At 36.0% G+C, this 17,653-nt stretch overlaps 1 protein-coding gene across 2 annotated transcripts in view; it reads right to left on the bottom strand.

The window, feature by feature from the left end:
- PTPRR (protein tyrosine phosphatase receptor type R) overlaps positions 1-17,653 on the bottom strand; it is a 78,710-nt gene that overhangs the window by 28,447 nt on the left and 32,610 nt on the right. The window contains exons 3-6 of one of the 2 annotated variants that reach the window (XM_087723437.1): positions 15,388-15,501; positions 12,657-12,809; positions 11,030-11,146; positions 8,071-8,333 (exon numbers count right to left, since the gene is read on the bottom strand). In XM_087723437.1, the coding sequence (XP_087579563.1) occupies positions 8,071-8,333; positions 11,030-11,146; positions 12,657-12,809; positions 15,388-15,501 (647 nt within the window). The remainder of the gene's footprint in view (positions 1-8,070; positions 8,334-11,029; positions 11,147-12,656; positions 12,810-15,387; positions 15,502-17,653) is intronic. The other variant, XM_087723438.1, reaches the window with a different exon arrangement.

The raw sequence follows: 17,653 nt of genomic DNA, 5'->3' as shown, positions 1-17,653 counted from the left end.
AAAACAGAATTATTTTTACATTAGTCTTGCAAAGGCTCCTACTAAGGTGCACATGGGCACATTTTCACTTTCCAGGTGTTCCAACTTACAAAATTTTACCAATTCATCAGAAAACCAAGACAGATCCTCATAGTTTATTTCTGAATACTATTAACAGATTAGTTCAAAGATGTATTAAAATGATTATTGAGGTTATTATCTGTTATTAAATGCTTAATTGAGTCACTGAATCAAAAATACTTAGTGCTGTGGCTACTGGCCAACAAACTCTTTGTAAAGTAGTATTGTAATAATCTAATATGATCGATTGACGTTTCATTGATGGAAGCTAATGATTATTTCCTTTTATTGTCAAAGGTCTCAAAGAATTTTTTTATCTAGGTTTAATATAGACTGGAAAAATCTTGAGCTATAAATGCTTTAAACAATCTTATAATTACTAAAACAAAGCCATGATGAAAGCGACAAGGAAGGAAAAGTGATAGCAATCACACAGTTTTTACAGTTATATAAAAAGCCTGCACAGAAATATAAATGGGAATAGTAATAATAACAATAACAATCACCACCTTAGCAACTCTTAGATCCTTGGTTAGGACTTGAACTGTTAAGTTTTTACCAGTCCCAGACCGTGAATCAAATTGAAAATTAAATCATCATCATCATCATCATCATCATCATCAACAACAACAACAACAACAACAACAGCAGCAGCAACAGAATAACAGGGTTGGAAGGGATGTTGGAAGTTATCTTGTCCAACCATCTGCTCAAACAGGAGAGTCTACATCATTTTAAAGAAATGGCTGTCCAGTCCCTTCCTGAAAGCCCCAATAATGGGACATCTACAACTTCTGAAGGCAAGTCATTCCACTGGTTGATTGTTTTCACTGTTAGGAAATTTCTCCTTAGTTCTAGATTACTTTTCTCCTTGCTTAATTTCTGTCCATTGATTCCTGCCTTGAAAAACACTAATTGGTAATTCCAGCAATACCTCCCAACTCCCAGATGCTTCCTATTTCTATAGGCAAGTCTCACTAACTATACTTCAGTTGCCTCTATGCATTTAATTATATCCAAAAGAATTTAGTTTTTAATTATTACATTCACCGCAAACAACATAGTAAAGGCACATTTGTTTACCTATAGCACAATATATAATAAATATTCTCTACTAGAGACTCTTCTGTCTGAACTGAAAAAATATTGATCACTCTTATTTGTAAAACATAACTGCAAAACAGCTGCTCGGCAGACTGACAGAGAACAAGGCAAAAGAATTATGCAGCCCATCTGTCATGAGTGGCCAGTATTCTTTATAAATCGGACAGATTCGGTGTAAAAAACATGATAAATACTTCTCTGTGGGAAACCAAAACAACCCCATTGCACTGAAGAAATCAACAGCTTAATAATGTACTGACAACATAAGAGCCATACTTGATGAAATTTCTAAGGTTGTAATTTGCACATATTAGAAGACTGCTGAAGATTGATACAAACTGTTATAATCTGTTACTGGCCAATTTCGAGCCTGAGATTGGCTTGGTGCTCTTGATGGGACATCTAGTAAAGAGGTTTATGGGCTACATGAGGACTTTCAAGTCATTTAATTGTGATCTGGGGCTGCTTAAGGGAAGAAAGGAAGAACAAAGGTCTCTCTAGTGAACAGAAGTGGAAAATACAATAAGCAAACCAGCTTTATTGGGAAGGGAAGGGAAGGGAAGGGGAGGGAGGGAGGGAGGGAGGAAGGAAAGAATGAGCAAACAAAAATGGTATGGAAGAAAGTGTTTCTGCTTAACCAGGATAGAGAAGAAAAAGAAAAGCAGTATTTTAGCAATACTGGGAGGATGATGGGGGACGAAAGGAGAATACAGATAGCCTTCAACTTACAACAGTTAGTTTAGTGACTGCTCAAAGTTACAATGGCATTGAAAAAAGTGGATTATGACTGGTTTTCACACACCTTTGCAACATCCCCATGGTCATGTGATAAAAATTCAGCTGCTTAGTAACTGGTTCATATTTATGACAGTTGTAGTATCCCAGGGTTTTGTGATCCCCTTTTGTGACCTTCTGACAAGAAAAGTCAATGGGGAAGCCAGATTCACTTAAAAATCAGGTTACTAACTAATCAGCTGCAATGATTTATTTAACAGTTGCACCAAGAAAGGTTGTAAAATGGGGCAAAACTCACTTAACAACAGAAGTATTAAGGTCAACAACAATAGTTGTGGTCATAAGTCAAGGACAAAAAGAAACTTCCTCAACTTTGTGTTGAGGAAGATTAAAAAAATATCCCTGCATTTGAGTGGGAGGTGGGAAGAGATTTTGTTTAGATTTTTATTATTTAATAGCCTCTGCATGCTTTGCTCAGCCTGGTATGGTCTCAAACTGACAACACTTACACACCCATTGTGCTGCTTGTGTATACATTGTAGGTCAGATTTCAAAGACTTTTATGTACTTTCAAGTCTTTAGAATCCAGATTTTTTTTCCTTCTGAAGTAATAAATGGCAGGTTTGCTTTGTGGCATGGGACGCGGTGGCTCAGTGGCTAAGAAGCTGAGATTGTCGATCAGAAAAGTTGACAGTTTGGCGGTTCAAATCCCTAGTGCCACGTAATAGTGTGAGCTCCTGTTACTTGTCCCAACTTCTGCCAACCTAGCAATTTGAAAGCATGTAAAAATGCAAGTAGAAATATAAGGACCACCTTTGGTGGGAAGGTAACAATGTTCCATGCGCCGTCAGCATTTAGTCATGCCAGCCACATGACCATGGAGACGCCTTCGGACAACACTGGCTCTTCAGCTTTGAAACGAAGATAAGCACCCCTCCCCCTAAAGTCAGGAATCACTAGCATATATGTACAAGGGGAAACTTTAGCTTTACTTGCTTTGTGGCCTTGTGGAGGTGGAAAAAAAAATTACATCAATAGCTCAGGAATTATTGGTTTTCACCATACAAGGTTCCACCTCTATAGTTACATAGTTCAAACTAATTGTATAGGAATGAATAGCTGAAAAAACTTAGGAAAGTGTAATGTTCAGACAGCTATCCTTTCTTCATCTGTTTACAATATAACAAACCTTTTAACAGATCACTGTGACATTACTTAAAGTTAGCAAAATTGTCTGCCAGATGCTGGCCACTGATTAATTTGTTTTAAGTTCAGCCAAGAGGGAGGAAAAGTGCAGTGGGTGGTGCAGCAAAAATATGCACAATCAACAAATGAGCAAAGATTTCCTGTCATCTTGGCAATGAAATTGATTGGTACAGCCATTTCCTGTATATAATCTAAAACCAGTCACAACAACTGCAAACCAGGAACATTCTTGGAGATAAAGTTGATGGTAGAGGCTGGGGCTTTTCTTTGCAGCATGCCAACTTCCCATTTTTGTCCGTTGAAATAATTTCAAAATAATATTTTAAAAAAGACACAGGGAGGGCAGGAAAACTAATGGGTACCATGAGCACGCCCAAAAGGAACATTATGTCTAGTTCTATGCTGGGTGTTACATAAGGAGGTGAATCCTTTAAAATTAAAAGTGTCTGCTTTTAATGCTACTTTTTGTTAAGATAGAAATATTTGCAAAAACTGCCATACATGATAATAACAGGTAATAAACATGTTGGATATATTAATGGTACTGTATCACTGGTAATTCTTTCTAACAGAAATATAACTATAATAAAGGAACTTTCTCCCTTGTTTGAAAAATCCGACATCTGCATGCTTGTGGGCATTAAACGTTTTATTGCCTCGGGGTAAAGTGGGTAGTTAAAAGGGACAACGCATTGTCTCTGCATGCCTGGATTTAATGAAACACTTGAGTGGTTGTCTTTGCAAGATATGCTAGCCTAAGCAGTCTGGTTCATGAGCATATGCTACCCACATTAACCTCAGTTATAAGCCTTCTGCTTTGTATGAACTCCCTGCAACCATCGTTTTGGATTTATGCAAAATGCAATTTAACACCTTTTCTATGAATAAACTTAACATGATGGCTATTCTGGATACAGATAATGATAAAGCTAAGCATAAGTTATGCTAAATAACTATGTGTAATATTTGGGGGAAAGAGGAGCTCCAAACATAATTACTTAGCAAACTTAAAATACTGTTCTCATAAAAAAAAATGAAAATCCGTTTTTGGGATCATCGCAACCCTGTGCTTAACAGTTGTTATTGGCATTTCCCTGAAAGCAATAGCTAAGAGTTATATTAAGCACAAGAAAGCATATTCATCTCAACACAATAGAGTAAATTTATCCTCCAAATCCATGAAAAGCTGTATATTTCAGTCAGGAAATTCCAAAACCTTTCCTGTACATGTATTAGGGTCTCAGGCCTACGCTATCATCCACAAACACTGGTTTAGTTTCATTATTTAGTTTGCAAAAAGCAACACAATGCTTAATGTCAAGCAATTGCTTTTAGCAGAATACTGGATGTAAAAGCAGGAAATGTTTAATAATTATTCTATTATATATAGCACAAGTGGTGATACATACACCAGCAATCCTGCTGCACTTGATTAAAAAATGGAATTCTGGAGAGGTTAAAGGCAGTAGATACCAAGAATATTTTTCTCATAGAAATATTTTTTAAAAATGGTTATAGCTGAATAATGATCATTTCAATTATTATAGGAGCTTGGTACAAATAATTTATGTGACGGCAATCCAGTGTACAGTATATTTACACAGATTTGCAACGTATACTTTTCCAGGCTAAATTTCTTCTATTTGTGCTATACAAAATTAATATGATTGATATAAAGACTATATAGTCTTTATATATACTATATATATAAATGGCAAGCACATAAAAAGATTAAATTCAATTAGATAATCAATTGGAATGAGCCTCTCTGCTCCTAAGGCTTAAAGGCTGTTAAACTGGCTGCAGTGAAATTTCCCTGGATTTTTTTTTTCTTTTAAGCAGCAAAATGGAGCATCTTTTCCAGACATAGCAAACCCCTTTCTATAGATTCTGTAACTTTAGACTGAACAGGTCTTCACCTTCTAAAACTTGACACCTTTATAGGAACGTTCATTAGAATGAATTATCAGATTGAATGGGAATATTGTCACCAGCGGGCTGTAAACATTGCTCAGGTAGGAAGGCTGTGGTCAGAATTCTTGTTCTGTAATTTGAACCTTTTTTTGATAAATTTTAAAATTCTGGGCCCGTATAGACCTTAGTTGTTTGTTTCGAGGTCAGTTTGTGGCTAAAAAATCCTGACAGGGATGGAGCCAAAGGAATTGTTGAAATATTATAAACAGCATCCTTTAACTGTAATATTTCAGAATGAAATATAAGTACATGCTTGTCATCCTTCCACTCATAGTAGCAGCATGGTCCTTTTGTCATTTTAGTTACAAGATCAGGATTGTTAATGTTTTAATAAATTAATTGTTTTGCTCACCACAATTTATCTTTCATGAAAATGATATGTTCTTATTTGTTTGTTTGTTTGTTTGTTTATGCCTGAGGTCATCCTAATAATTTGCCCAATTGTTTCATTTATAGAAAACTCCCATCTGGTGTCCAACACTGCTGGAATCCTATACTCAGAAATTGATCCATAGCTGTTGTATTTTGATGAGTTCCAGTGATAAATTGCTGTGAAGTCCAGAGAGGAAGCAACTTATAAATGAGAGTAATAGCGATGTTTGGTTGATATTTTCTCATTGGAAAATGATAACTGAATGCATCTTTAATCGATAATTTTCTCTATAAGTAGGAACAGATCTGGTTATGTTTTCTATTTCTTCAGCACCACTTGCTACTTTAACATCTCTAAGAAAAAAAAGTCTTCTTTTGAAGGGGTTTTCTATTTAAAGTCTTTCCTGTCCAAAGCCAACTAAAAATTAAGGAGAATGGAGATCTTGAAAATGCCCTCATCAATATCTTAACAGCAGAATGAGCAAGAGGTTTGTACACCAGCTGGTCTTTCCAATACTAATTTTAAATTTAAAGAGAAAATTTAGAGAAATAACTACTTTATGAAAATTTACCTCTTGTTTTCTGATTTATTTTTGGTACTGCTTTTATTTCCTTTTTTCCCTGATGTGTTAGCAGATGAAAACATACTAAAGAAAACACACAAAACTCGACACAAAATAAATGTTTCTATCATGGGAATCTGTGGTTATCTTTTGCCTCTTGGAGGATTGCATGTAGGTACGCACTTCACAGTTTTTAAAGACAACTGTGTCTTTAAACTATACTTTTCTATAGATCCCCCCCAAAAAAAGACCATTTGGTTTCAAGAGTTAATAGCAGGCGAAATGGACTCAGTTGTACACACTCCTAACCATCTTGTTATTGCTACAGGCTCTCAATAAATATAATGTGGGACAAACACAACTATACTTCCCACTTTCCATCTTTCATTCTTGTCCATTCTTGTTCTTTGGAAAGTGGGGGACGCAACTATTGTCTTCATAATGCGTTAATTTCTCTTATTGCAAAGATATGGTGGGAGGTGACCTTCCTAATTGGTCTGGTTCATAAGATGATGTATAAAACTACTATGCTAATACTTTTATACAGCCTGGAATATTGAAAGATAAATAGATATGCTACTGAGCTGTTCAGAGAACATTTGTAGACCATCCTTTTCCCATCTAGTGCTCTCCAAATGTGTTGAGATGTTAACTGGGAATTCTGGAGATTGTCACACCAACATATCTAAAAGAGCACAAGCTAGAAAAGCTGATTTTGATCTACTGTGGGAAGAAATGAATGCCTACCAATAAAAACTGTACAAACCTATCTTCCCAGATGAACACAAACAATGATTTGTCCTAAACAGAAAGCTAAATTGACACCAGGAGCCATACTATCACTTTAAACTCCTCTTTATAAATCCACATCATAGCTCAGAGAGACTTGCTTCTTGCTTCCTGGTGATCAATGTACCTGAGAACACCCTAGAGAATATACATTGATGAAAAAAATGGAGACCCCCCTCCCATTCTAAAGAAATCATGTAAAACCTTGTATGTGAGGGAATGACCTAATGTAACTTCTGCACATTTCTGTCTGGGAACTTAAGGGAAAGTTAATTGCATCTTCCATTCTTATAGATCATAAATGAAATAGGAAATGGATTGACAATATTTTCTCTCCTCTAGATGTCACTGCTCATCAAGAAATCACATTAAATTTGAGTCATATGGAGCAAAATATTTCTGCTACAAGCTGATTCGGTGAAGCAATGAGCATCGTAGTATCAGTTTATCTCTGATATGGGTTAAGAACACTGCCTTACTTTGCATTGCTACCACATAAATCTTAAGGGGATATACAGTATTTTCACTCTCCAAGCAAAGCATTATTGAACTATAGACCGTACAATATTCACTGATTTAGATGTGAATGTTTTCTATTCTTGCCTTTCATATTTAAATGAGGACCTTTTAGGGAAACAACACACAACACCCTTATACAATATATACTATTTACACTACTTATATATTACTACTCATTTAAGGTAATATAAATATTTTAAGGCAATGATACTATCTCAATCATTCTTTTAAAAATGCTTACCAAATCAATATTCATAACACAGGCAACTTTAGCTTTTGTCACCTCGGAAGCTTTTGTCACATATGGGGGTTTGCATATTCACCACCTTTGTGGGCAAACTTCTCTTTACTAGAATCATGTGGTTGGTGTTACTAGCTTTCTGAAACTATCCTCCCATCTCTAATTTGCCTTGGCCTTCTCTGCATTGAAAGACAGACTTGAAAATATTTTTTTTAAAAAAACGAGTATATAGCCAGTACCATTTTTATTTTCTAAAACCATCTACAGAAATTGGAGGCATTCTTAGAAATAAAATGACACTTAAGGTTGATGCTTTGATTTAGGAACATGCCAAATCCATATTCTTTGTTTTTACTGAAAGAAATCCTAAAAATAATAAAAGTTACATAGAGCACAGACATTTATCAGGAAAAGGGATGGTATCTGCAGACCCACAGATGTGTCAAGTTGCTTTCCTGCCTTACAGAGAGAGAATAATAAACTCTGTCCACTGGGTTTCCAACTTACCTTTCTTGTAGCCCCACTGGTTTCATTTTGAAAGGTGATGGATTGGCAGAAAGTGGAGGCTTGATCTCAGTGGTACATTGTCCATGGGGATCAACTACAACATTTAGTACTTTATGGGTCTGTTCAGGTTGGACCATTCTGTTTGCTGTCTTATATTCAGATGGAGTTCTTTGTAGAGGGACTGAAGAAAGGTGTATTTCCTGTTTTTTGTTCTTATCCTGTCTCACAGAAAATTGTATTTTTTCTTTCACTCGGTATAAAACCTATTCATAACAGAGAAAATAGCTGTTTTTACCTTAAATTCTGAAAAAAACCCACATATTGGATTATGAATGAATAGAAGATTAGATACTAATACGATAAATAACCATTAGGCATGGAGAGCATCAGCAATAATAAAAACATTTTTCTACAGATTATTGAATGGATTTCTTCTCTGCAACTTGGGTTTTTAGCATAATATTTAACAACAGGATTGATTGGGTTGCTTTTGTCAGGGGGACAACAAAATTGTATTGGGAAATAATTGAATGAGCAACTATTGAAAATAGACTAATGTTCAGTTTGTATGCCTGTCCTGTCCCCACCCCGGATTTTCTTTTTGAATGAAAGCCTTCAATTCTTCATGGAAAGCTTCTGATGGGACCAAAAAATGAAGCTGGTTATTCATTGGGTGAAAATCGACACTGGAGGAAGATTCTTCACTAATCTGTAGAATCTCACTTTCCTTATAAACTTTGGTCTTTTGCTATTGAAGATGCCTTGTGTGGAAAAGAAGGAATGGAAGGCACCCTTACTTGTAAATAGGGAGATGGTCATGGAATTTCCTCCTGTGTTGTAACATTTTATGTAGGCTTTGTTGCCAGAAATGCTTGTGGTTGCAAGGAAAGGATAATTCAAATTTAAAAGTCTTTTTCTCTGTGGATACCTGACGTGAAGATCTAGCCAAATGCTACACTCCTTTAACGATCAAAATCAAAGTTGCAATAGGAAAAACACAGTTGTGAGATAGAAGAATGCTGTTGCTGGAAATGGTAATTTATTTTTTAATATCTCCAGGATCGCTACTTTTTCAAAAACCACAAGGAAGAAAAAAATACTGTGTGATTTCTTTTAAGAACTTTCTATTGTAAAATGGAAGGGGATTGAGCACTGTAAATACATTTACTCCTGCACTGAATTAACTGGTAAATACATACATACATTCTTGTGCAGTATGGCTAGTGTGTGCACTGTTACAGTTTGTTTGTTTTTTTAAAAAGATATTTGATTAAATACGTTTTAGAGAAAGGGACTAATGTTAGGCTACATTGTATCAATCCCTTTTTTCAAAATATAGTATGGCAAAGGAAATAATAAATGTTGAAGTGAATTAAAAGAAAAGAGAGGTCTGGCTATAAAAGAAAATCAATAATTAGAGATCCTTGCCTATAGTAATAATTTTTTTAAAAAACTTAACCAATAAGATCAATTCAATAATGCAAAGTAAACACAAATGTGCTTCTTTAAATAAAAGTCTGAAGAAAAACAACTAGTTACTTAGGGGAGTATAATAGTTAAGAAATTAGGCCAGGATGAGGAAGAACCCAGGTTCAAGCTCTCAGCTGACCATGGATTGTCTTTGGCTGAGAGAATGTGACAGGTATAACCCACTTTTTGGGTTATCTTAATAAACAGAGCAATTGTTTACTTCTAATTGTCTGAATTGTCAAACTGAGTTAATAACTATAAATAAGAATATAATAATAATTGAATAGGCACAAAATAGCAACCAGTGGTGGTAATAATCTACACCCCACTTATGGGACAGGAAATTATTATATAAGGGAAAGCCAACATGCCACAACTAAGCATGAATGAACAGAAAACAATACATTACCCATTAAAGAAATAGAAAAGAAAGTCTGGTTAAAATGGGGGTGGGGAGTCATTCACAGGTGGGCACTGCAGTAGTGTTTGAAAATTAAAAATGGACATCCATCACTACTTAAGTCCACAAAAATAGATGGAACCATAAGCTGAAAAGCCTGGAATATTACGGCTGACAAGAGCAAAAATCAAACCATGTGGAATCTAATAAAAATTGTGTAAATGAACATCTGATTATTTGACTTGATGTATTAGGGTTTATCAGAGCATAACTGTTAGAAACCATTCAGCAGATAAACAACAGGAAATTGCACTAGTCATAATGCATCATTATTCTATACATATTTACAATGACTTTCACAATATTCATTTTCCTGAAAGCATCTGTAGTTACCCCAAGAAGGACACCATGGGAGGTGGGACAATTGATAAAAATGCATCATTACATTCTGATGCAAAACCTATGAATTATGCACTTGAATGTGACATAGGAAAGCAAGTGCGAAAGAGTAAGTTTTGTGTTGTGATTTCAATATACATGTCTTGTCTTTTTTCATAATGCAATTAGTAGCAAATGCCTAAACAAACATTGTAGCACTTTGTGCTTTTAAAAATTTGCCAGCTAAGGACCAAATAAGCTTATTGGGGCATGCTTAGCTAAATGTGTAACTGGTGTGAAAATGGATTCTGTGCATGAAATCCCCCCCTCCTCCTATCCAGCTGCTGTGGTTCACAAAAAATCAATTTGTTGTTCAATAGAAGAATGGAAAATCTGGATTCAGTCCATGCTTTACTCCACCTCCCCTCCAATTACTATTTACAATGCCAATTATAAGCATGTGTTTGGCTGAGGGCCAATAAATGAACTCACCCTTTTAAAAAAATGGGGGAAGTGCCCCTTCGAAGTCATCTGAATGAAAGCATTACTTGGTCTATGCATGATTAGGATTCACTTTACGCCTCATTTTGCATTAATTTTGTTTGTGGCTAAAAGACTGGACTGTTTTTAGCAAATAATTTCAGCACCAGTAAAGCTTATTTTGCTTTTCAGAAAGGCAAAAACAGTGAGAATGGAAGCTAACAGACTTACCATCAGACATGTCACAATAACAACAAAGATGCTGAGAAAGATTATGACAGCATAAAAGCCTTCTTTACTCCAGAGTTTATCCGACTCATGTTTGCCTTGCAAAACATTTTTCTTTGACTGATAAAAACATAAAAGGGAAAAAAAGGTAATTATATGGTTCTGGACAGGATGTACATTTGAGAATCATTGTCAAGCTAATATAAAGTTTTATCTTTCTTCAATAATATAAAGTGTTTCTATGATTCAATACATTTCTATTGTTTTTCAAATTTTTGCATCAGTGAATATCTCCAGATAGATATGCCATTGCAGTACTTTGTAACATATCTAATGTTGACACTATATGGAAGTGAAAATGGGACTTTGAAGAAGGAAAATAGGAAGTTCAACAGCTTTTGAACTTTGGTGTGGGAGAAAAGTCCTAAAAATATAATGGACAGCTAAGAAAATGAATAAATGTATTATTGAATAAATAAACCCAAAGTTCTAATTTGAGGCACAAATGACCAGGCTAAAATTAGCCTGGTTGCGAAGATCCAGCTCTAAGTTACCCTATTTAGTTATTGGATGATCTACGTGGTCACAAGGAATTGAGAATAACTTGAGGTGAGGAAAAGAGATGAAATAATGGGACAAGGAAAGAAATAAAATGAATAAATTGTTTATGTTTATCTGTTTTATCCATGAAATAAAAAAATCACTGCATTTATTAAAATCAATAACTCTTAATCTGCATATCACTTAAAAGAGGATGGATTTGGTGTAGCAGAAAGAACCAACCAGGCTCCTTTAAAAAATTACCATCAGAGTCTACATACATTGATATTAGGTTCTCATATGAATGAACATAGTTTATGCTTTCCTGAATCATACTGCAATCCTATATATACTAATTTAAAATTAAAGCCTGTTGAATTCCATGATGCTCGCCGCTGAGACTATAAATTTTTGGTGTCATTTTAAAATTACACTTCTTTTTGCATGCACCCAAATATACACTATGTAATATCAGACTAAAGTAGAACAACATTATAAATCAGTAGTGGACTGCTTTACTTTCAAGTGAAGAGGCAAAGAATAGTAACAAGTGGCCTAATGTTACTTATAACATTATAAGGGTTACAATCATTAAATGTTTATGCTGAGGAAAGTCTCCCCTTGACACGATGATCTTATGACTTTGAGTCAGTTACTTTCCCTCAGTTTGACTTCATTGTAGCTTACTATACAAAACAAAGAAAAATCCCATATGTGCTTTCCCATATATGGGAAAATCCCAAATCCCATATGAACTTTTTGAGGAAAGGAACTCTATTAATCAGCCCTCAGGATACTGCCTGATACCAGATGACCCTCACCTAGTTGATTTCTAACCATGAAATGAAAACAAAGCTCTATTATGCTGTGTGTTAGTCCTATTTAAAGTGTAACAACCTTTAATGTACTATTTTAGTTAGCACCTTAGTTCCCTTAGATACACAATGAATTTACATTAGGAATTTATAATCTAGAAAATACTAGAAAAGTATTTATTTACCGTTTATCATCTGATTTTGCAAAATAATAATAGGTCTTAAAGGAGTACCTATGAGTAACATATTAGCACTTTATAATAATGATATCTTACCTCTGGGGATATCTCTGTAATTCCAAACTGAGTTAATCCTTGGCGTAGGACATTGATATTAAGAGATCGTAGCACTTCTTTGGATGGGATAGTATCAGAAACTCCTTTACTACTAACTGGAGATATGAAGAGTTCAACACAGTTCCTCTTGCCCTAGCAATAATACATAAAATAAGAGAAAATAGCTCAAAAAAACTTTGTACGACTAAACATATGAGTTACTGTATGAATTACTATTCTTGCAAGTGTCAAACAAATAATAGAAATTGATGGTTTTCAATTTTCCTTTCCAGTCCAAATTCTTGAGATTAATTAGAATTAGCTATTTAGAAGTTCAAGTTGGATCCAAGTTGATATTTTGAATATCACAAATCAAATTTCAAATATATGGATTTCCTTCCTATTTGTGCTATATTTCAAGATTTGTTAATTAGTGACAATATCATTGTTGCAGAAAGGAAGGGATAGAACATGGACGGACAACTTATTGTCTCAGTCTACCATATTTTTCAGAATATAAGACACACTTCCCCCCCCTCAAAAAGGCTGAAAATTTGGGTGGATCTTATACTCTGAATGTAGCTTTTTGGAAAAGCTTTTAGGAAGCACCTAATGAGGTGCTAATGGGTGAAACAATCTTCCATTTCAGGCAAAACATGGAAGATTGAAAGATCGCTTCACTCGTTAGCACCTCATTAGAGCTGAAAAAAAGCTTTGAATATTTTTACTGCAGCATACTGTTGGAAAAAATTCTCAGTTCCTTCCAGCTGGGAGAAGCCAACAATGAAAGATTTGAAGACTGCCTTAAGAGGTACTTCTTTTGTCCAGTTTCTGTTTTTGGGAGATAATCCTCTCAAGGGCAAGGTGGAGAGTTCCTGTGACTAAGTGATTTCTATTATTTTGGAGATAATTCCTTTAAGGGCAAGGCAGGAATTTTTCCTATCAACTATCTGAGTTTTCTCAAGGGTTTCCTTCAGGCAAGCACTGGGTTGGTTTGTTGATTCAGCTTTGTTACATTTTTACTAGATGTGAATTGCTTTTGGCTGATTTCTGAGATATCTAGTTAAGCTTATTAAGTGTTTCCCCCGGCCACCTGAGGAAAGGAAAAAAGTGGCAAAAAGTGTCATTTTATTATACTATTGTGCTTGCTTTTCTGGTGTTATGGGAATAAAAATAAATACCTGGTAGGCAGAATTCTTTCCTCCCCAAAAACTAAGGTGCATCTTATACTCAGATGCTTTTTATACTCCAAAAAATATGGTAATTGGAATACCCTTTAACTGGCAAGTAATAGTGATCTGGCTCCTTTTTGTAGTAGGCAGGTGAGGAAGAGAAGGGGGTATCAGAAAGAGAAACAAAGGGGTTGCTAGAAAAAATTAAAAAGTTATATGCCAGAAGAAAAAAAAATCATCTGTTTTTGACATTGTCAGTTATTTTTACTTCAGTTGTTATTTCCCAGCAGAAAGGAAAAAAAAATCCACTTCTGGTATTGAACTCAACTCATGGCCTCTTCAAGCAAGGAAGAAAGGATGCCAGTAGAAATTATTGATCATCACATTAGACCTTATTAAATTTGGTAGATCAATCATCTAGCTTCATATAATGCTAATGGCTGCTTTTTCTACTCAGATTATAGGTAGCCAATAGCAGTCACAATAAAGCTTATCCTAGAAGGCCTGCTGTGATTTGTAGCATTTAGAGCATGGATGAAATTTGTCTTGCAATGGCAAGCACATACAAATAAAATGAAGGTATGTATATGTGTTGTGGCCCAGTAGGAGCCGTTGGAGCTGCCACCAGACTCCGACAGCGAGGGGCCCTCTGAGTCGGCTCTGGAGGATGTGGAGGACTCTGGACAGGGTTCCGACTCCAAGCAGGGTGCAGAGAGGCTGGTTGGCCATCAGGAGGCACCTGAGCCTTGGACCAGTGGGGAGGAGGCAAGGGAGAGTGAGCAGGATGCCAGCAGTGAGTTGTTCCTGGATGCACGGCACCGAAGAGCTAATAGGCGTCAGGAACAGTTGCGCAGTTACAGGAGGTAATTACACTCAGCTGGTGGTCATTAGGCTCCTCTCCAGGTTATAAAAATACTACTTGTGCACACGCCCCTCTTGCAGAAGTCAGTGCAGGAATGAATGTCGGAGAACATTGTTATGAGCTTGACAGGCTGGATTGCTGCCAAGCCTTATCTGTGTTTATTGCTGCCCAAGCTTGTCTGTGCCGGTTTACTGCCAAGGACCCGTCTGTCTCTTAATTAAATGCCGTAACTTATCTTTGGCTCAGAGTGTGCTTTGGTGTGGAATGAGGGTGATCAGAACATATAGGTATAATATATATCCTTATCTCAATTACTGTAACTCTATCTGTCTGTCTGACTGTCTGTCTATCATTAATATGGTGAATTGGTTATGAAGCTACACTAGAAGTGGGGAGAACCAGAATAGAAGCTAAGTGGGCAACTTTGCACCAGTCAGTTTTTCACCCTTAAACTGAAAAGTTGAACTTGACTGAATTAGTGTGGTAGATTACAGATCATCATGACTTTCAGTGAAAAGGCTGTCATTCTGTGGTGGATTTGGGCTGATACTACACAGAGAATCACAGAGAATCTTCTTGTCCATGTTGTTACTTTTATAGATAGCAGGTCTATATAGAACTGTTTATTTGTTCAGACTGGTTGGTTTTATTTCCAGGTGAAACTATACAACAGTAAGCATGAAACTAAGCCACTTACAATCAGTCGGTTGATATGTACTTGCTGTGGCAAGAGTCCTAAAGCAGCAGCCACTCCTTGGCGGAAAATCCGAAGCAATGTGATATTCAACTTGTTTACATCCATTTGCAGAGTCTGCAAAACAAACGCAAACAGTGCTAATCTTGCAAGGCACACACAGTTCCCTACTAATGAGTGACCTCCGTGAATTGTGCAAATCGTTTTTTCCCAGGATGGCAATGTGTGAAGGCAATTTGCATTTCAAACAGAGAACAAGAGTTGGGGGAGTGAGGTCAGGGGTGCAGGATTCCAGACTATTAATGGATGTTAGTTTAAAGAATGCTAACATTTCCTCTTTTCATAACCTTAAGTTCACCATGAGGTGAAAGAAATTTCTTTGGATACACTCCTGGAGCTTTTACAGGAGCTACAGTGCCAGATCACAAGATACTGTAATGGAACTAAGTGAAACAGAATCACCCAGAAAAATGGCCTCTGATTATTATTCTCATTCTTCCTAGAAATAAAACAAAATAGTGGATAGATCGAAACAGTTGCTACTCTTAGCTGCTTTCAAAAAGCTAAGGTGGTTAGTGCTTGCATGGGTTGCACCAGAAAATCTCAGAGCTGTAAACTAGACTGGGAAGCAAAAACAAAAAGTGTAGTCATCAGGATGAAGGAAGACGTTACCTTTTATGTTATTGTTTCTAAAGATGAGGAAACATGGTGTATCGAAATTCTCCACCAAATTGGTGGGCAGATAAGTTGGGGAACCGTTCTTCCAGGGAAAGGAAATATCTTCAACAACTTCTTCCGTTGTGCTTATCCTTTGTGAGTATTCTGAGAACTGGTACTAAAAAGCCCATGGGAGGATATCCCTCATGACTGAAACATGGGAAGCCAGAGAATTTGATACACTCACACATTTCTATTAGACACTTTGAAACTTAAAGCTGTGTGTGTGTCATTTTTTGAGCTTGGCATTAAACAATGCTTCCTGCAATGTGGAAATTAAACAATTGCAGATCCCAACTTGTTTGGGGTATCATATGTGCCTGAAATGAAAACTGGCATTCCAACCTGACAAACGAAACCTTGCTGAGTGCCCACGTGACATTGATTAAGCCCGTCAATCAACAGTTGTAATTAGGAGTTTTACTATGGATTAGCCAGCAAGTGGGGAAAAGCCTCCCACTTTTTTAACCTGATTAGGCTTTCTGGACAAAAAGGGAGTGCCATCGATGTTTATTGAAGGCATTGTGCCTGATTTTTCTTTGCAAGGGTCCAGGAGGCAGCTGAGCGATTACAAAGTTTGAGTATCATTGAGTTACACGTATCAATTAAAAAGTAACTAGTACATGTAAGTAGTGCGTTGATTTATTGCCTTATCCCCAATTAATTCATGAAGGTGTGTGTGAGTTAATAAAATTAAGCTGTGGTCTAATTAATTCTGTAGAAGCAACAAATGAAGAACATTTCACTAGAGGAAAGAGATTTTACTTCAGTGAATGACTTAAATTTGTATTTTTGAACCAATATGCGAACCCAAATTTAGATCTTTTTAAAAAATTCATTATTTTCCAAATTTGCAATTCAGTTTCTTAATTTGCAAACAATGCCTCGGAAAGATTTGAACAAAATATTTATATTCATGTACATAATCTATAAAGTGCATTAATCTCTTTACATTAGACATGATTATAAACAAGTATACTTGCAGAAACGTACTCAAATATATTTCACAAAGTGAAATAGAAACAACATCACAATTCCTATCTTAAACAAGCCTTCAACCATTGGGCTGAAAATTCTATGATGGCACCAATTGGAAGGCTTGTTTAAGATAGGAACTGTGACGTTGTTTCTATTTCACTTTGTGAAATATATTTCAGCCAGGTGAAAATTCTGATTAGGTCAGATACAAGCCACTTGGGCTGTGACTTGGCCTATTTTTAAAACCACAACATCCCTGCCTAATGAAGCTGATCTCACTGTTCATCTTGGACCGTGGGTAGGTGCCACAAGGGAATCTATATGATCAGAAAGCTTCTGTGAGTACAATCCGTTCCACAAGTTTTTAAGATAGGTCTCTTTACATACCATTTCTATCTTGAACAATAAACTTCCATGGAACAATGGAGAGAGATTAATTGGTTAGAAATTCCTCAAATACTGCTGGCACCTTTTATTCAACAAAGGAAGCATTGTATCTTCTGAAGCCAGGCTATACTAATTAATCATATTATGCCTTGTTGATCTGTACTGTTTATCATTTTTGGCACCTGCT

The sequence above is a fragment of the Thamnophis sirtalis genome, unplaced genomic scaffold (assembly GCF_051295495.1).
Source record: "Thamnophis sirtalis isolate CommonGarterSnake01/CBP01778 unplaced genomic scaffold, rThaSir2_p1.2 scaffold_9, whole genome shotgun sequence".
Classification (NCBI taxonomy): Eukaryota; Metazoa; Chordata; class Lepidosauria; order Squamata; family Natricidae; genus Thamnophis; species Thamnophis sirtalis.
The sequence above is the reverse complement of the archived record's forward strand: the minus strand, read 5'-3'. Positions and strand labels throughout refer to the sequence as shown.